Raw genomic sequence first — 19629 nt, 5'->3', positions numbered from 1 at the left:
GTGACAGAAACGTCACACAACTGGGTCTAACAATAGATTTCAAAACTAATCATTAGTTACACAAAATTCCTGTGTTTTTTTCCTGTGGTTTATGGTGTTTGGAACGACATGAAGGCATTTAATTTTGTGCCAGAAATCCACCCTTGAATCCACCCATGTGTTGGGATCAGGATTATCCTGATTTTTTGGATCGAATGTATCCAAATTCAAACACAAACTTTTGAACAACACAAAGTGAAGGTTTGATCCAGGTTAAAACTGAGATTGGATTAGGTGATCTGATCTGATTTCAGAATCCCTCTTTTCCCTTTGAACAACCCGTCTTCAAGATTCAATCCAATCTGTTATCTGAGATCCCACTGGTTTACTTTTCAACAACTGCACCCTGGCGACAATCTCCCAAGATGCCACTGGTGTCTCACTGGCTGTGGCAGATTGCAGGGGCTGCATCCTTGGAAGGACGTGGTTTACGAAGGTGTCACCTTTGTAGGCTCATGGCAGTTTTACTGACACAAAAATCTTCTGAGGGCAGAACGAAAAATGATTGGTTCAGAGGGGTTTGATTTTAATGAAAATAAATGAGAATACATTCTGTAAACATTAGTATACATTCATCTGAATCTTGGTATGGAAATCCTGGTTTAATTGACCAAATAAGACAAAATTTTAGTAATGTAATATTACTGCAGAAAATGTGAAAGGACTAATAATAACATCACAAAGGGTAAATCAATGGCAGGAATGTTGGGTTTTCCCTTATAATATTGCAACATTTTTTTCTAACTGCAGTTTTGGGTTTTTTCCACGGGGTGGCGGTATACTACACGCAGAACTATTTCCCCGCTGTACAGATCATGCATATTCTGTACTGTCAAAAACAAAGATACTTGTTTTGACTGGTTTTGAACAGTTGTTTACCTGGTAGCACCGTTGAAGGTGTAAATCAGGGTTCCAACACAGTTTGCAGATCTTCCTGTTCAAACACAGATACTAAACCTGGTAACTAGCTGATTAAGGTTTGTTTGAGCAGGGAAATCTGCAAACTGTGTTGGATTCTGGCCCTCCAGGACCAGTACTGGGGAACCATGGTGTAAATTTTATCCTTGGCTCTGTGCGTGTAATTTATATGTTTCAGCCTATGTTTGCGAGGGTTTGTGTCCATAATCCAAAAATAGGGAGTTGGGTGAATCGGTGTCATTCGCCCTGCCATGGACTGGTGATCTGTCCAGGGTCTCTCCTGTCACTGAGCACAACCCTGTACTGGGTAACTCTCTATGGATGATTCCCACAGACTGTTTATTTACTTCATTCACTAAATGAGTGCCGCAGTGATACTGCAAGAACATTCTGAACCATGCCTTTGAGTTACCAGAAGGAAAGGAAACACACAAGGAGGACGCGCTCTGGGTTGGCTGCAACGCGGATAGGTTTAATGACGGAAGCGAAATCGGCAGAACACGTTTTTTTTCCATGCCAAAAGAAACGTATTTATCATGAAATGAAAGCTGAAGGTCACACTTGAATGCTTCAGGAAGCACCGCCGGGATCTGTCTAAACAACAGGATGGATCTACAATACAGCGGCAACACGAATTAGCGTATAACAGACAGACGGCTACGCACCACTGGCTAACCACAGGAGAGGGTCATCAGGCTGCGGCTGGTTACTGTCCACCTAAGCAGTTAATGAGCAAATGGTGAGTGTATATGTATCGTAGGGGACATGATAAATACTATAATAATAATTATCATAATCATAATAGTAAGTGCTTCCTAGTATAACATCTAGTGAGTATAAGACATGTCTTTATATTTGTAAAAAAAATTGTTATTCTCTTGCTTTCAATGACAAATGAATACACTATATTCTGTACAACATTTACAATTTCAGAAAAATACACACAATCTAGAATGCAAACGTAGAAAAGTTCTCTATAAACAGAAAAAAAAAAAACAATAGTGGACATGTGACAATTATGATAAACCATCGTACTTTCGAGGCACGAAATACAGGGGGAAAAACAAGCACAAAAACCTACAAACTAGGGTTCAGTGGAATTAAATCACTCTAATGGTCATTCACTGGTGGCTCGTTCCTGAAATGATGAGTATTTTTTTACTCTTTTGAAGTAAGAGAAGTTGCCATCTTGCAGGTGAATTTAAAGATACAGTGTGGGACCAGCGTGGCGCTCACATCACCAGCGTGCAGCTCACATCACCAGCGTGGCTCTCACATCCCCAGCGTGGCTCTCACATCTCCAGCGTGGGTCTCACATCACCAGCGTGCCGCTCACATCACCAGCGTGCCGCTCACATCCCCAGCGTGCCGCTCACATCACCAGCGTGCCGCTCACATCACCATACATCGTACTGGTTACAGCCTTCCAGCTACCAGGCAGCAAATGCCACCAGTACCTGTGCTGCAGGACTCTGTAAGCGTTGTTAGTTTAATTTGGGTAGCTGCCTCTCACATTCATGGTCTGCAGTTACCCAACATGTCATGGTTTAAAGACATTTATGTTAAAAATCGAAATATTTCTGTGTCCTATGTCGTTTTTCCCTCTCTACATGAATAAACACACAACTCGTGCACCACTGCAGCCATCACTCCACGCCTATTTGCTTTCAGGCCCCAAATTGTTGACCCACAGATATTCCGCAGCCATCGCGATGCCACTGGGCCACAGATTAAAGCTCCTTGTCACAATCTTTGTTCTTTCCAGGGTTTACATGTTGATTCTTCTCCATACGCAGGCGGAATGGATTGTTTTTAATTGTGTGGGTTACTTTCCACTTCTGTATTTTTCTGGAAGTTTCTACACGGATCCCTAGAAACTTCTTTGAGCCTATCCGTAATCCTGACACTGATCTTTGTTAAAGCCTTCCTGTAGTGATATTGTGTCTGATTAGTGTCATATGTAAATGAACTGAATTCAATATGGGCTGCAGTAGACAGACATGAGGATGACAGGTGACAAGAGGGACATTTCCATGGTTGTCTTGTCCTGTGTGGGGAACCAGACACATTAGTATGTGTAGATACAGCGATTATATGGTCACAACCCCAGCATTGCATGAACAACTGAGAAACAAAAACTGTATTGGTGACAGTTGCAAGCTAGGAATATTATTATTATTATTATTATATAAGAGTGTGCTTGTGTATATGTGAGACTTTGCGTAACTGACTATCTGTGCCTGCGAGTCTGTGACAGAGACACCGTGTACGAACACCCTCCAATTCAGCGCTGTCAGCAATCCCTCACAGACACACAGGCAACAAGCTCAAGTGAGCCAAAACCAGTTTGGTCCTGATTTTGTGACAATCGAAAAACTGACACATAACTATCCTGCGCTCTGGAGGTGTATTTCTGTGCATATCTGACACCCAGGATCAGGTCCACTCTCTGATCACAAAAACAAAAAAGAAAGGAGAAAAGACAGATGAACCCATGAACCCACCTCTCTGATCTGTGCAGTCCCTCCATCAGCCACCAGGGGGCAGAATGGAGGGTCTAGCTCTTGATTTCCAGAATGGAGGGGTTGTGTTCCAGAATAGCCAGAATGATCTTGTCCATGTACTGCCTCAGGCGAGAATTGATCTCCTCCTGCTCCTTCAGGGCATCCACTAACTGAGGGAAACATCAACATCTAGCATAGTCACATGACACAGTTCGGCTTTACCCCATTTATGTAGCTGGACAGGAAAACTCAGGACAGCCAACGGTTCCCAAAGTCCCATGTGCACCGTCTGTACGCCTCACGTCACATGCACAGTCCCCGGAGTGCGTCTTACCTCATCACGGGAAGCGTTGTCAATCTCAGCAGCCAGTGACTGCACCTTTGACTGTGCCCCGAACAAGCTCCTGGCCTCATACATGCTGAGACTGAGGATCTGACCGTTCAGGTCGTCGTTTTGATCTCGCAGCTTGTAGTTCTCCTGAAAGACCATTTGTTAGATTGTGGTGGGCGGGTCCCAATCTTCCCTGGGGCAGGCTGCCATTGGCTGGTCCAGTCACTGTGTGTTTGATGCCGTGTGTGAGGTAGAGCAGCCACCTGTTTGAGGCGCCTGGCTTCGTGCTCGAGTTCGATCTCTCGCACCCTGGTGCTTCGCCCCTGACCCGGTTGATCCATCTCCAGCTTGAAAAGATGCAGGTGGTCCAGCTCTCGCCGTAGATCCTCAATCACCTGGGGATCCAGACACAGGAAGCAGCAGGAAGGCCGTAGTTCTGTTTAGTAACATCTGAATCTGTGCACCAGCAGAAACATGCACTGCCTGGCCATGTAAAGTGCCCAAGCCGTTAGGGAGCGAAAAATCCATGGATGGGATGGATGACTGGGCCATTCAGTAGATTCAGGTACTCAGCTGACTTCACTGTATTGCTGCATAACATTGCTGAGCTGTAATAATGATCCAGTCATTGGCTTTTAATTACTTGCCGATTTTAATTCAAACGGTGACAGTTTTTTTTTTGGACAGACACGTTTTTATTTGAACGTCGCCTCGTATAGGCAGCGTCTGCAGTTGTTCTGCATTTTCCATGTTGACATGTGGTTGTTCACCTCATGCATGGCCTCCTTCTCCTTCTGGAACTGGTGCCGGTTCTGCCACAACTTGTCCATGATCCTCCTATAAAGATCCATCTCATCATTCAGACGAAGGCTGGTGTCCTCCAGTTTGTCGGACATACGCTGCTTCTCCTGCACACACACACACACACACACACACCCACTCAAGAACTGCTAGCAAGCAGAAAGTTTTGGCAAGATGGAAGGGACATTATGGCCGCCCCGATACAGGGTGAGCGAGTACCTGGTCCAGCCTTTCCGTTTGTGACCTGAGCCTGCAGACGTTCACGGTCATCTCTCCATTGTCGTCCTCCAGCTCCTGCACTCTGTCAGACAACAGAGGTCATAGCACCGCCTGTCCGACCCGCATTCAGCTCCGTCGCTCATTGGCGAGGCACCCGGCCGCTACCTGGTGTTCAGCAGCTCGATCTCCACGCGCTTGTCTCTCTCCATCTTGCTGTAGACCTCACGGTGCCTCTTCAGTCCATCCTCCAGCGCCTGCTCGGCCCACACCTCCTGGTCCTTCACCTGCTCCTCTAATTCATGAACCCTGTTTTTTTTTAATGCAGATGAAATTGGAAAAACAGACAGTTGTTTTGTGTTTAAAAATCATTGTTTTTTTTTCTGGAGTTAAGCTGTTGTGGGAATATTTCCTCAAAATTCATAACTCATTAGGACAATAAAACTTTATTTATGTATTTATGCAGCCAGACACACACCGACGTTATGCAATAAGCATACATGCATGTACCTGTGTACGAGCTGTGTGTTCTCCTGTCGAAGCTTGGATCCCAGGTCTCCGCTCACCAGGCTGTCATTCTCTAACTCTGTCACTTTCTTCTCCAGGTAGCTAACCTGTAGAGAAGCAAAATAGAGTTCCGGGGGGGGGGTTCACTCCAAAGATCTTTCTAAAACCTGTCCACCCCCCATCCTACCCCAAGTATGTACCTTCTCAGTGATGTCAACATCACAGGAGTCAACGCTGTCGTGAAACAAGTCATCGGTGCTGCCATTACCGCTGCTGAAGTTACTGCTGTGGAAGAGCTGCCTGAAAGGAGAGGGTCACATGGTCACGGGAAGGGAGGGAGAGGAGGAGAGCAGGAAAGAGGAAGAGTCTGGGAAAAAACAGGAAATAAGTATGAATCAGGGAAGAGCAGGAAATGAATAAGCATCAAGGACGAGTCAGTGAAGGACAAGAAACAAGGGAGAGTCAGGGAAGAATCAAAGAAGAACAGAAAAGAAGGAAGGATCAGAAAAGAGTCAGGGAAGAGCAAGTAATGAGGAAGAGTCAGGAAAAAGCAGGGAATGAGGAGGCGTCAGAGAAGAGCAAGAAATGAACAGAAATGAGTAAGTGTCAGAAAAGAGTCAATGAAGAGAAGGGTCAGTGAAGAATGGAAAAGGAGGAAGAGTCAGAGCAGAGCAGAAATGAGGAAGAGTCGGAAAAGAGTCAGTGAAGAGCAGGAAAGGAGGAAGAGTCAGAAAACAGTAGAAAATGAGGAAGAGTCAGAGAAGAGGACAGTGATGATGCAGGCAGCTTATGGACAGGAACTCAGTTAAAATTCAAAGTAGGGCCATGATCTTACCCTCATACACAGCACTTAAGGAGAACCACAGCCACAAAGCAGGGCCATGATCTTACCCTCATACACAGCCCTTACGGAGAACCACAACAACAAAGCAGGGCCATGATCTTACCCTCATACACAGCCCTTACGGAGAACCACAGCCACAAAGCAGGGCCATGATCTTACCCTCATACACAGCCCTTACGGAGAACCACAGCCACAAAGCAGGGCCATGATCTTACCCTCATACACAGCCCTTACGGAGAACCACAGCCACAAAGCAGGGCCATGATCTTACCCTCATACTCAGCCCTTACGGAGAACCACAGCCACAAAGCAGGAATGGAAATGGTGGTGAGCTGCTTCAGACAGAACAATGTGCTAGGAAATGTGTGCTCTTGTGAGGCTGTATTTCTCTGTGTGAAATGACAAGGATAATTTAAATATAATTAACACTTAATGAGGATGTCAACCTACCTTCCAAAGGCCGTGCTGGAGATTTTCCTGTTTGGACTGCAAAGAGAAAGCCAGTTAGTCACACAGTAGCAGCACCTGCTGGTTAATGACAGCTGAAATACGGCAGAGCCCTGATAGCCCATGTTGGTTTGTTTACACAGATTCAAGGACTTTGGGCCTAATCGAGGGACAAGTGGTGATTAAAAAAGTTAAAATGTTAATTGCATCCTCCCAGCTGGAGGTGTTTGCTTGGGCTCTGGGTGCACTGGTTTGAAAGATGGTCCTAATCATCTAAACACACACAGCTACTCACACACATTTGCATTTTTATTTTTGAGACCAGGCTCCTGACTCATTTGAATAAAATGAATCAGCATTTCAGCAAAACTGATGAAAGAGATACAGTGGGGATTAGCATACATTTAGTAAGTATTTTTAAAAAGCAGATGATGATTCATTTGTTTTCTATAAACTGGTGTCATTAAGGTGAAAAATCTCCATGCACGCAGGGCTACACTTTATACTCATACTCTATTCTTCTGCGCTCATAAATTTCTGCATCCCACCAAAAAGCACACTGTTGCCATAGAAACCCTTTGAAGTGGATTACTGAAGACAAATTGAGCCTTCTGGGGTTCCAGAGGGGTTAATCCTGAGATCACAAAATGGAGAGAGGCCAGTCATGGTGGATTTGTGCGGTCAGGGAGAGTCAGCTGCTTCCCTGCACTTGGCAAAACAAAAAAATGATTGGTTCGAAAAGATAGCCAATCTGATTGTGGTGGAGGTGGGCCCAAGCAACCTGAAGAGGTGGGACCAAGACTGATTGGTCCGACCTCCTCTAGTTGCTTGAACCCACCTCCTCTGTTGACTGATTGCTTATCTCTCTGAACCAATCATTTTTCGTTCTGCCCTCAGAGCATTTTTGTGTAAGCAAATCTCCTATGACCGCATGTTTCTCCCAGCAGCAATATGAGATGCCGCCAGATCGCCACACGCGTCGAGGACCATACCTGTTGGCCCGGAGGTTCCTGAGCCGTGCTTCCAGGTCATTGAGCAGGTTGACCTTCCTGCAGCACTGTGAGCAGTAGATGTCCAGTTGCCCACTGCTGCAGAGGTGCCTCATCTTCTGAGGAGTGTGCCCAGCACTGCAGGGGGTGTGACAGTGCAACAGCCAAGAATCAGCCCGGTTCCGGAAGATCCTGGGTTCCGACAACCTTCTGAAAGCTCTTGATGAATCCGCACTTTTCAGATTACTACAGCATTAGCAAAAAACATCACCTTCACGTCTGTGTGATTTACATTTCAATCGACTTCGCTAAATGCAAGTGTTGAATATTAAAATATGTCTGTGGGGTGGGGGGGGGGGGCGGGGGAGCAGCAGGGCTGAGAAACCTGGATGGGAGAGAGGAGCCGAGGTCGGAGCATCCGTTGGTTCGGGATTCGTCGTCAGGACAGGGGCTTCCGGGGGCAAAATCCACATCCTCGCTCTCGCCATAATCCTCAAACTGCTCCTCACATGAGATCAAGGATGTGGGGGAGCGTGCGCAAAGGTCAGAGGTCACGCAAGGGTCCAGCTGACCAGAGCTGCGACAGGAAGCAAAGTCAGTCAGCCTATGCTAGACCTCAACGTTCAGGCCGAACAGCAACAATAGCGACTGAACCTGGAACCCAGCATCGGAAGCTTAGAACGGCGGTGCTTGCAAAGCTTGTTTTCTCGAGCTAACGTGAATGTCCTCTGAGTGATTATACGCTACTTAATGCGCACGTCCGTCTCTTTAACGCTGAAGATTAAGTGTCCTGTACAGTATGTGCATGCCGTGTCCTGGAAATCGTGTGTCATGTCGTGTGTAAATAACATGATGATAAAAACAGCGAAATCTGATATGGACAAACCTCCGCACCCACATTTAAATCTGCACACACTGTCGGGATCCTTAATCCACTAAGTGAAATGTGCCGAATGCCTGTCACCGTTTCCTCTGCACACCAGCAGACATACAGAGCAACGCTTAGATATCAGTGAAAACTGTATATAAGGTGCATTATTCTCTTATCTTGTGAAAACGAGCTTTGTTATCCCGAGATGACAAGATTTATCTTGAGATAATGGTATTAAAAAAAATTCGCAATCACGGCTGTCCTCGACTCCTGTAAGCACAGTAAGGGACTGAAATCTAAATCCCCAACTGTATGTCCCATTATTCAAGCTAGCTGTAATCAAATTAACCAAAAAGTAGGAGAAGCAGCCTGCATTTAAGCAAACGAGTTTTCCTATAGTCTCCGTTTGCCTGTGAGTGCAGTAATCCTCTAAGGGAGGGGCTAACCTGGTGACAGACAGGAAGAGATCCGTGTCCCTCTCCTCTGACCGCCCCCCGTCGGAGCTATCCATGTCCGAGTCCTGGGTCTCGTTCTGGGATGGGCCCCCGCCCCCCGGGAACAGCGCCTGGACCCTGGGGACCTTCGCCTTCTCTTCCTGGGGGGGCAGCGGTGGGTGGGATGAGCGCAGCCGAGGGCCGTCACCAACAGCTCGGCGCTGCTCTCAAAGGCACGTTCAGCGATGATTAAAGAAATAGCAGGAGTCCCCATTATGGGAATCTGCCATATGACCAAACAGCATCATTCGAAAGAACTCAGAACCTGGACTTGGAACTGAAGCATCAATTGCTTAAGTTCCAGGAGGCGACTTCGCTCTACCGTGTTCTCACCAAAACTGTCAGAATCTATGTACGGGTTAAAGTATAAGTTATAATCTGGAGTACAGAGGATGTACCGTGAGCAAACGGCTTACAAGGCAGCTTTTTAAGGTGGAGCGTACAGGTTTCTGAGGTTAAGTAGCACTTCCTGTTTGCCTCACTTCCTGTTTGTAAATAACAATGACTCAGGTTGATTCATACCTCATATGTATAGCTTTTAAATCACTGACATGATTTGCACAGCTCTGGGCATGGCCAGAAGGGGGAGTGGTGGCTGAGGAGGACAGATTTGAAGCAGGAAGGCTTTGATCTGGCTCCCAGAGGAACTATCTTTGTACCCTGAATGATCAGGCATTATGTGTAGAGCCCAGATTGACCTCAACCGTTTACCAGCTGGGATTGATACCGGTTCTAGGAACCAAACAGTGTCATGAAACAAAGAAAAGAATCAGCAGGGCAAACATTAGACAAAAAATTCTCTGTGGCTGTGAACTATCCGCATTATACCTGCAAATCACTGAGTCAGGATGAGCCCCAAGTTAACACCGGAACGGGACCGGATCTTAAGGTCAGCCTGAGCAGGAGCAGAGACCGCAGATATATGCAGGCTCAGGATCCTGCGCAGACGTATGCAGGCTCAGGATGCTGCGCAGACGTATGCAGCCTCAGGATCCTGCGCAGACGTATGCAGGCTCAGGATCCTGCACAGACACCACAGTTGGGAGATCTGTGGTAATAGCTAAGCCCCCCCCCCCCCCACTCCAGTTGTTGCTCGGCAACCAGAATCGAGCAGGGCTGTGCCGTAGCGGCAAGAGCGACTGGAACAGGAGGCAGGGATTACTGCTCTGTCTCCATTACCCTTGACCATCCTTCTCTTCAACTTGGACCCTGCTGTGCCGATGACGGGAAGAGATCTCTCCTCACGACGCCCGAAGGGAGGGGCACTAAAACTGCCCGGAGGGCCTAAAGCGACACAAACGGCTCGCCCTAGACCCCACTGTCTCCCAGAGCACCTTTAAAACCTGTACAAACGGCCGCATTGTCATTGTCAGCTGTGTGGGAGTCTCAGTTAGCAGTGTGGCACCTAAGCCAAGCCACATTTCTTGGAGTCGGGTGCAGGTATCGATTTGTTGGCTGTTGTCCAGAGCAAAAAAATCATCCAATGAGCACGAAGAAGCATAATGATGCAAGATGCGACCCTTTCCTCCCTTCCTGCGGTAAAATTAGCCCATATTTGCAGTCACAGCAGCTGGCAGAGAACATGCGAGGTGGTTCCCGGCACACCTGGGTCACTCACCTCCGTCCACATCGGAGATATTCATCTTCTCTAGCAACAAGGTCTTACGTCACTGTCACTCTGACAAAGGTACCAACAAAGCGACACTAGGTACAGATAAAAACAATCACAAAAGCAAGGGCTCTCCGTCAGGGTCAATATGCCTATAGGGGAACCATAAGGAGCGAGGTGGAGCGAGAGAGACAGAGGCGGATGAAGATATGGAGAGAATGGTTTCCTAGCAACGCATCCATGGCAACCACCGCACCACAACACCTCTGAGGAGCCAGTGATACTGGTGAAACACGCACTCATCACCCACTCCAATAATGACGCGGCTTCATCGCTTCGCATTTACTGTCAGCCGATGACAAGACCAGTCACCGTCACACGCCTGCATGCAGCCCAGCCAATCGGCTTTCATCTCATCCGCATCTGCTGGACGAGGAGGAACCTTTATGTCAACCGCAGAGGAAGAGAGGACTACAGGAGAGCTGTTTGTTCAGGTGTCCGTTCTAATTATCCTTGTACGCAACCTCGATTAACACGCAGAGACCGATCCCCCACTTTACCTGTGAACAAAAGTATGCACCCTAAATGGCTTTAGGTTAAAATTTCTAGCATATAAACTTGTGAAATGAGATCCTGAGTTGGAGGTAAATTTAGGACTTTTAAGAATCACCTAAAATATTAACCTCAGTGAAGAAAAGCAGCTGCCGGTGAGTTTGTAAGGCTAACACGCTTGTGTGAGAATCTCTGAGACGATATTAAAACTGAAAGACTTGGTGGCAGTTTCTAAAAATGGTACAGCCCTGCCTGAATTATTAGCGAAACACAACAGAGCTCTGGGGCTTCAGCAGTGACACTTCAGACTGTTTTTATTTATTAATCTAGAGCATGCAGGAGAATATTGCTTTATTTAGAAACCCAGATCTAGAAAGCATGGCTGGCTAGTGGCTGGTATAAAATGGCCTCTGATCTGCCGTGGTCTGCGTGCTGAGATTTGATCACACATCGTACAGCACCTCTGTTGCTCCCAGAATCGAACCCGCGACAGCTTGGGAATTAAGAGCCAGAAGCAGCTCCTGCCTTCTCAGTAACTGAGAGAGGCAGGAGAGGCTGGACGTCTCTAATGTGAACGGGATGAGCGTGGCGCCCCCCAGCCTGCATACCTGATAACAACTGCCGTTGTCGGTCTCGTAGGGTCGGGGGGGCACGGGCAAGGTCCCCAGTGCCGACTTCAGAATCTCCTCACATCCTGCAGTGCGGAGAGGCTCGATTAATGCCACCTCTCACAGTACTAAACCCAAAGCTGTTACTAATGACAAACTGCGAGAGGACAGCACCAGTAAAAGTACAACTGCAGGGGACAAAAAGATTCCCCATCCATCTTCCAATCAATTATCCATATGAGTCACATGGGAGGCAGGAGCCAATCCTAGGCAATGTAGAATAACTTGGGAATAGAATGCCAGCCCATTAGAGACAAACAATTAGATTTTTTTTTAATTGAGTTCAGCAGGAAAATTATGAAAAATCAAAATGAAAGCCAAAACGACTCATAAAATTAACCACCTTAAGGAATGACCTACTATTTACTGCATGCTTTGCATCATGTAAATCAGCAACAAAGACAAGGACAATATGAGGTCAAATGGATCCTTAAAATCCTGGCAGCCCTGTTTCCTGTATTTCCGGTGTGAAGTGAGTAGAGGCATCGGTCATTTCAGACAGTAGGACCACTGATAACCAGTCATGGCGTCATTGCTGAACAGCCAGTGGGCGGGGCTTAGTGGTGGGCGGGGCTTAGTCCGCTTTAAAGTTTCGGCATTTCCTGCTGTTTTATTTATTTATTTTTTTAAAAAATTTTTTTACAGTTACTCCGATATTGAACCCCACACAAAGACACCCTCATGTCAGGCAGGGAAATATTACTGTAACAGGAATGGGGGAGATGATGACCTTTTTTTTTTTCTTCTTTTTTTTACAAAAGGGTTCTTTGTCTAAAGCTCAAACAGAGAAGGTCTTTTCTGTCACCCCCTCCCCTTCCCTCCTGGGTGAGAGTTTGGAAGATGGATGGATGGTAAAAAAAAATCTTCAGGATTCTGATCACAGATAAGACCGCGCCCCTCAAAAAATACATTCGACTATCACCTTTGAGGGCAAATACTCCATGACAGAAGCTTTTAAAGTTGATCTTTCCTTGTGCGCCAGGGTCCAGATATTCAGACAGCCTCCTCACCTGCAAAGGAGGACACCTGTATGAGGAGCGCTACGCCCCCGCAGGAGCCCATGCAGGAGATTAATGACAAACACGTGACCTCATTCCCCTCTGCATTTCTATGCAATTACACTTAAAGTCGGAACTCCAGGTCAACGGAAAGGGTGCAGAGGGGAAGAAGAGGGGCAACACGTCGCTATAGTGCATTCAGTCTAAATTCAGGGGACATGGCAGGCTGTGAATGACTCACTTTCTTACAGATAAATGCCATGAAAAAGGTATCCGTACACGTATTTCTTAACCTTTAGTCATAAATCTAGCACTGTGTACAAATAATAAATCATATAGAAATATTAATGGATTCGATGTTTGCCGTCGTCACGATTACCCCTGATGTTACATTTCCCCCCCCCGATAATCAGCCCTTTCCATCAAGATAATTCGTACCTCGTCTCTCTGCCCGAACTGTACACCGAGGTTTACCAGATGCTCGATCCGGATGAAGCCGTCCGCATCCTCGTCGCAGACGTCGAACACCTCCTTAAGCTTCGCGAGGAGCTGCAGCAGCTGCTCGTGGTCCGGGAGCGCCGTGCCGTCCATCCCGGTCGGCGGGCTGCCAGCCGAGCCTTTACGGAGGAGAGCCGCTCGGGCGCCGAGCGCCAGGCGCCATCATCGTCCCCCAGCAGCGAGCGGCACTTGTGACATCAGCAGCAGCGGCAGCATCGCAAGCCGGGGGGCGGCGATCCGCTTTTAGCGTTTGTTTGTCAACATCAGGCGGATTGATAAGTGCGATCTAATATTTTACTTTTATTTAGATAAAAACTATTGACTGTAGTGTGAACGCGGACCTTTGCACGGATATCTCATGGAACACTGTCCCTCAGGCCACGTAACGCCTTCTCATTACTAAACCTGCTATTGACGGCCGGAAATTATTATAATTCAATGACTGGCTTAGCTGCTGCTTCGTGCATCACCACGGTGAAGGGTTACGTAAAGGCACAATCCAGCGCAGTTATTCTATAGTAATAATGTGGAAGATAAGGTGCCCATATAGCCAAAAAAAGGGCATAATTCATTTATCGACGTTCATTTCCAAACAGACGTAACTAGGTTTATAAAGGGTGACCTGTTCAATATGGTTCTCAAAATTACACTGTTGTACATAACAGGTGCCAATATCCTCATTTTTATTTTGCTAGTAAAAGCTGGTCATCAACAACCGAGGTAGATGGTAACCAGAGCAGCATCTTAAAGACATGCAACAAACCAGGTAGTTCAGCTGATCTGGATATGGATCAGTGCTTCATTACAGTCCTGTAGCCTGAAACTGTATGTTTTTTTATTTCAATAAAATGACATTGAAATGAAAGTAAAATTACGGTACACCTAGAAATTACCTTCCATGATTCCAAAGAACAAAACCAAATCAAACTCTCCAAGAGGTCTGCGACACTGAAGGCTTTATTTTATTTCACTAAAAGAAAAAAAGATTTTAAAATACATTTCTGGAGTCTTGGCTGTCCATCACTGTGCCCTGAGTACGGAATGGTCTTTCTTTTCATCTGACAAACGCTTGTCTCCTTTACACGCTCCGGTTCGCCCGGACACCTGCGAGCCCTCAGCCAACGTTCTCCACCACAAGCCTGGGCTCCAGGAGAGACTCCCACCGCTCTGTCAGCTGCAGGGGGGTGGAAACGCATTAAAATCTGCGGCACAAAGTACAAACCGGAAGGCACATCTGTGACACGTCCTGACAGAGCAAACAAGCAGGACAAATGCGCTAAAAATCAGCCAGTCAGGATCAGTGAAAGACGTTGGGCCACCTGTTATTAATACACAGCCACGGTCTCAATCAGAACCAATTCACCAAGCACACTGACAAGTCATTTCTCTTGCTGGTGATGCTGCACACAGATCATTATATACATACAGGTCGACATAACGATGACGGTTAGCATATATTACCAAACAGAACAAAAACCTATGTAATTATAGACTGTGCAAGTATACATTTCTGGCGGTAATTTAAGAGAGTTGCATGAAGTTACGGCAAAATGTGCAGATAGTCTGTCAAAAATAAGGCTGCTAGGCTGAGTTTCAGTATCAGGCGGAAATGCAAGGTGTGAATTCAGGACCCATTTGGTGAGTCAGTCTGGGAGCGATTTAGGGATGCAGACGGTGATTATCTGTGACCTGACTGGCTTTACTGTTTCCCAGGACAGGACAGTAAAGGTATGTAAACCTGCGCAGTTTTGCCTTATTACCTTGCAATCTCATCGTAATCCGTTACATTTTAAACTAATTTAAGCCATTAAAATGTGTGCTGCATGGCAGGTACCTGGGAGCCATAAGAGAGCGCGGACTCGATGACCTCAGAACCGTCGGGCGCCTGGTAAACCAGGTCAAACTTCCCCGGCCCAGTGGGAGCTGGAGGACCGAACGCAAACCAGTCAGCGGGTCACACTGAGCAAGCTTGCTGAGCGTCATTCACACAGGCAACTGCCTGCCACAGTTTTAGTGAATCTACGTAAAACAAAAAACCATTCTGATGATGACTGATGTCACTACAGTTAACCACTCAATGTTACAGGGAGTTTCTACACGATATAGACCGGGGGTAGGGAATCTGATCCATGGAGGGCCGCTGTGGGTGCGGGTTTTTGGGGTGACCTCTCACCCAACCAATAATAAAGCAGCAATTCCCAACTCCAGTCCCAGAGACCCACTGTGATTGGCTGATTGAGAGGTCATCCCAAAAACCCACACTGACACCGGCTCTCCATGGATCAGGTTTCCTATCCCAGATTTAGACCAATGTTTTCCAATCCGGTCCTTGGGGACCCATAGACGGTCCACATTTTTGCTCCCTCCCAGCTCCGGGAGTAAAAATGTGGGTCCCCGAGGACCGGGCTGGGAAACACCGATAAAGACAAAAGACATGATTTATCTACTGGATTTTCATAATTAGAAGTGAGATTTTTTACCTGCGACTGAAGACAGCAGCTGCACATGTACCTGGTTGGTACTCTGGTCGAAACCAACGATCTTCCCTTCCTAACGCAGGGACAGGAAAATGACGCTAATGAGCTACTAGGAATGACACAGTAGAATATGACTGATCCAGCTGAAAACCCAAAGAATGTGGCGTGAACCAAGGACCCAGCAAACCGTGGAGGCTGGTTCAGTGTGAATTGCTGCCTCTCACCTAAGCCGTCAAACCAGACAGCGACCGGACCCTTAGGCTTCCGCTCACTGGCCAAATAAAAGCAACAGAGTGTGGAAGAGAAGCACGGAAGGCAGCTCACCTTGTAATCAGACACCTCGGGTGTGTAGCTCTCTGTCAGCTCCAGCAGCTGTGAAAAAACAGGAGCTTCAATCAGGACACATGGCGCGTTCGTTTTTCTCTCGGAACTCGGAAATTCCGAGTTGAGTGACATCACGTCCGACAATCTCCCGTTCGAGCTACCCGCATCTCGGAACAAACATGGCTGCCTCCATGAACACGCTGCTGTGTGTTGTTGCTTTATATTTTAGCAGATTTGGAGTTTTTCAAATGGAGAAAATGGAGATTTTTTCCGAGAGACAAACAAGAAACACGAACTAGTCAAACCACATTAAAAGCTTTATAAAATATTTTAGTACATTCATAGCGATATTCTTTTTTCGATCGGTAAACAAACTACAAACAAACCAAGTCGCCACGTTGAAATTACGTCACGGGGGCAACTGGGACGACAAAATCTTGTCCGACTTCAACGTCATAAAAGGGGCATGTTTCCGACGGGAAGTGACGTTTTTAGTGACGCTTCGTGACGTTTTCATCCAAGTTCCGACTTGGAGAGAAATAATCGAACGCGCCAACAGTACTGACCCTGGGGGGGGGGGGGGGCATCCTTACTCTCGCAATCCGCATGATCCTGATCTGCAACACTGCCAGTGTCAGTAATGACATCACAGAGTGTAACAACAGCTCTGAAAGCAGGGGGGGGGGAGGGACAAAGCCTCAAAGTGACACACTATGAAGAACTGTGCATGTTCATATGTCAGAGAGAAGCTATGGCTCAGGACCCCCCTCCATGGGGGGGGGGGAGGGGAGGGGGGGGCAAAAGCCTGGACTGTCTGGGGGTCCCCAAGGAATGGGTTGGGAAGCACTGCTGCAGTTAATGAAGCAGATGTGAGGTTTTAGGCTATGCATGTGAGCATATCTACCCCCAGGCCATCAGAATACTAAACTCTGTTAAATAACCTTTTGACCTTTTACTCTCCTACCTATTGAGCACTTTATAACCACTGATAGGTCTCAAGTTTTCATTCTACTTATATAGTGCAATAACTAATTCACTGTGAAACGTAGTGCAATAATTTTTCATACTATATATCACCCACTGAATATATTCGTGTGTGTGTATATATATATATATATATATATATATATATATATATATATTATTGTTGTACTTTGCTGCTTTTTGCTGCCATGCTGTCTTAACTACCTCTGTAAGGTGAAATGTCTGCATGTTGTATGTATGTTGTATGTATGTTGTATGTATGTTGTCTTGAGTGCACTTGTCCCTTATGTCCGCACATTGAGCCTTGGAGAAACGCAATTTCGTTCTGCCTGCATCCGTCTTTGTACTGTTGTATGGTGTGAATGACAATAAAGTTTCACTTCACTTCATATCAGCCCGAGAATACCTTGAAGGCGATTATCTGTCCCACGGCTGGGGGTGCGGCCAGCAGGGGCATCGTGGCGTAGTCTCGGGGAGGGACAGCAGCTGGGGGGCTCTAAACGGGCCAAACAAACGATACTGAGGACATTTCACAAACCGCAATGCGACTGTTTTGGCGCTAGGCAGGTAACCCACCTGCAGAACCACGGCCCGGTTTGTCAGGGTCTCCTCCAGGTGCTGCTCTCGCGTCCCATTTCGCTTGTCATAAAAGTTATTTTGTCCTTCAGCCCTCCATGGCCCCCTCTGTCCGCGTCCCCCTCTGCCTCCACCTCTGGGACCGCTGTCTCTGTGTGGCGGGTTCCCCCTCCCCACACCCGGGGGCCCACCCCTAGCCGGGGGCCCACCCCTACCCCGGGATACTGCGCCAAGGATTCCTTGCATTACGGGAGGTGGATGCTTGATGACCAACTCGGTCTCACTGCTGCTATCTGAGCTGGAGCTGTCTGCCGGCTTCCTTGTGATGCTAGTGGAGCCTGGAACCAAAGGGCGTGGGCGGAGCTTACGGGTGGAGCTGGAGGCGGGACTACAGACAGGGGCGGGGCCAGGGGTAGCCTGCAGGGACGGCTTTCTGCTTGGCGCCGCAGTACCAGACGAGTCAGAGAAAGAATCACACGGAAACTTTTTTAGCTTATCCGTCTTTGCCGGGACTTGGCTGACCGTCTTCACCGGGGCCCTCACAGGGACGACTGTTTTTGGGGCTTCCTCTTCATCGCTGCTCTCTGAGGAGCTAGAGACCAGTTTCTGAAGCACTACCTTGCAGTTGGTGGAGGCAGTTGGTGGTAGGACCTCCTTCAAGGTGGGGGCCTCAGGTTCGTCTTCCAGACGTGTCATCGGGCCCCCGTGCCCTTCTGTCTGGGGTTTCATCTTTTTCTTTCTCCTCTTCTTCTTCTTCTTCTTCGTTGCCATCTCTTCCTCTGCCAAGGCGACCCTCATCTCCTGAGTCTCCTGGCTCTTGGCAGATTTCTTTCTCTTCTTCACAGCACGCTCCTCATCATCTTCAGACTCCTCCTCACCGTCTCTCCCCCTTTTCTTGGCCTTCGGAGTCTCCTCCGCATCGCTGCTGAATTCACAGCCATTCGCTTGTGGCAGAACATCCACCTTCACTCTGCCGAACCACAAAACACTTGTCAGATGTAATGCCTACCAGGCTTGTGTGCAGTTGAAACAAGCTTAGTGTTCATCTATGATCTGAAATTTCAAACCACGGCTGCCAACTTTGGTCAGCTGGCTGGAGTAGGATTTTCAATTCAAGACCAGTTTGAACACACATTTACATGCATGTAACTATTGTTTTTCTAACCTTGTAAATAGTCTACTGGGTTTGCAAACTATCCCAGCACTTTAGATGTAGCTAATTCAAGTTTATAATGGAATAATATACATTTGCTTTAAAATTAGACGTTAGAGTCTGAAAGTGAGTGTCACCCTAGATGCGTGATAATTGGCAACCCTGTAAAATACACATAAAATGCAGAATTGTCATAAGAAGTGTTTATAATAATATCTAACGTTACTGCTAACACTAATACAACTTCTACAATAATTTACTCCTACTATGTCACTGCAGGTGCGTACATTTTGGAATTCGATATAGCCAATCGTTTTAAGCTAACAAAATGGATTTTTACTTATCTAGCAACAGACACAAATGAAAGCTTTTGCATCTTCAACGTGAGGACGCGTGGCGTTCAGCAAACTGCAGTTGGCGGTGCCTAAACCACTGCGATCTTCTCAGCTGTTATAATTCGTGCCCCACAGTAGATATATTCACCTGATGCTGTCGTTGTCACGCACTACATAAACGCTCTCCGCGGGAGGCAAGTAACAGTCTTCAATGAACAGGTTTAAGACAGCCCGCCGACTGAAGTCAAACTTGTCCCTTATGATACTCGCCAGATCCGCCACGACGCGGCATTTGTTTAAGTCCACGAGTACCCAGCACATACGGCAGTCCGACACGGCCGGAGGCGGATAATCAAAGTAAAGGCGGACGCGCACCGCGTTGGGACAGGAGGCTGCCATTGCGGTCCACGCAGCAACCGGGCGCTCGAGATTAAAAGCAAAACGTCGCTTCACTGCTGCCATCTACAGGACGGGATGATAATTACACGCCTCCT

The 19629-nt window shown here is 47.1% G+C and overlaps 2 protein-coding genes across 3 annotated transcripts; both read right to left on the bottom strand.

The window, feature by feature from the left end:
- Window positions 1–1408: 1408 nt before the first annotated feature.
- LOC111843298 (rab11 family-interacting protein 4A-like) lies at window positions 1409–13379 on the bottom strand. 2 transcript variants are annotated; one of them, XM_023810771.2, is made up of 16 exons: window positions 13227–13379; window positions 12713–12800; window positions 11731–11816; window positions 8914–9062; window positions 7982–8173; window positions 7600–7734; window positions 6611–6646; window positions 5517–5616; window positions 5320–5423; window positions 4978–5118; window positions 4813–4894; window positions 4563–4700; window positions 4056–4187; window positions 3796–3939; window positions 3462–3631; window positions 1409–3004 (listed from the first exon to the last, which is right to left on the bottom strand). In XM_023810771.2, exons 1-15 carry the CDS (start codon window positions 13377–13379, stop codon window positions 3515–3517), a joined length of 1797 nt encoding a protein of 598 aa, XP_023666539.2. In that variant the 3' UTR covers window positions 1409–3004; window positions 3462–3514. The 2 variants fall into 2 exon arrangements, with proteins under 2 accessions (XP_023666539.2, XP_023666540.1); XM_023810772.2 differs by lacking the exons at window positions 12713–12800; window positions 13227–13379 and adding an exon at window positions 12151–12287.
- Window positions 13380–14225: 846 nt separating this feature from the next.
- Window positions 14226–19595, bottom strand: coil (coilin p80). Its single transcript, XM_023810773.2, has 7 exons — window positions 19284–19595; window positions 17648–18617; window positions 17478–17567; window positions 16088–16135; window positions 15767–15836; window positions 15121–15209; window positions 14226–14460 (listed from the first exon to the last, which is right to left on the bottom strand). The coding sequence occupies exons 1-7, from the start codon at window positions 19532–19534 to the stop codon at window positions 14401–14403; spliced, it is 1578 nt and encodes a 525-aa protein (XP_023666541.2). The 5' UTR covers window positions 19535–19595; the 3' UTR covers window positions 14226–14400.
- Between the last annotated feature and the right edge of the window lie 34 nt (window positions 19596–19629).

This window comes from Paramormyrops kingsleyae, chromosome 22, assembly GCF_048594095.1.
Source record: "Paramormyrops kingsleyae isolate MSU_618 chromosome 22, PKINGS_0.4, whole genome shotgun sequence".
In the NCBI taxonomy this organism is placed as follows: Eukaryota; Metazoa; Chordata; class Actinopteri; order Osteoglossiformes; family Mormyridae; genus Paramormyrops; species Paramormyrops kingsleyae.
The sequence above is the reverse complement of the archived record's forward strand: the minus strand, read 5'-3'. Positions and strand labels throughout refer to the sequence as shown.

What these genes read in the sequence shown, in the direction of transcription:
- LOC111843298 (XM_023810771.2), bottom strand. Translation starts at nt 13,379, where the DNA reads ATGGACGGCACGGCGCTCCCGGACCACGAGCAGCTGCTGCAGCTCCTC. An exon ending in ATGTTGACATCACTGAGAAG is followed by an intron (nt 5,424 to 5,516) that starts GTACATACTTGG and finishes GCTTCTCTACAG; the next exon opens with GTTAGCTACCTGGAGAAGAA. An exon ending in AGAAGGAGGCCATGCATGAG is followed by an intron (nt 4,188 to 4,562) that starts GTGAACAACCAC and finishes CTGGATCCCCAG; the next exon opens with GTGATTGAGGATCTACGGCG.
- coil (XM_023810773.2), bottom strand. Translation starts at nt 19,534, where the DNA reads ATGGCAGCCTCCTGTCCCAACGCGGTGCGCGTCCGCCTTTACTTTGAT. An exon ending in GACAGATAATCGCCTTCAAG is followed by an intron (nt 16,136 to 17,477) that starts GTATTCTCGGGC and finishes GTTTTTTCACAG; the next exon opens with CTGCTGGAGCTGACAGAGAG. An exon ending in CGCTCTCTTATGGCTCCCAG is followed by an intron (nt 14,461 to 15,120) that starts GTACCTGCCATG and finishes ACCCCCCTGCAG; the next exon opens with CTGACAGAGCGGTGGGAGTC.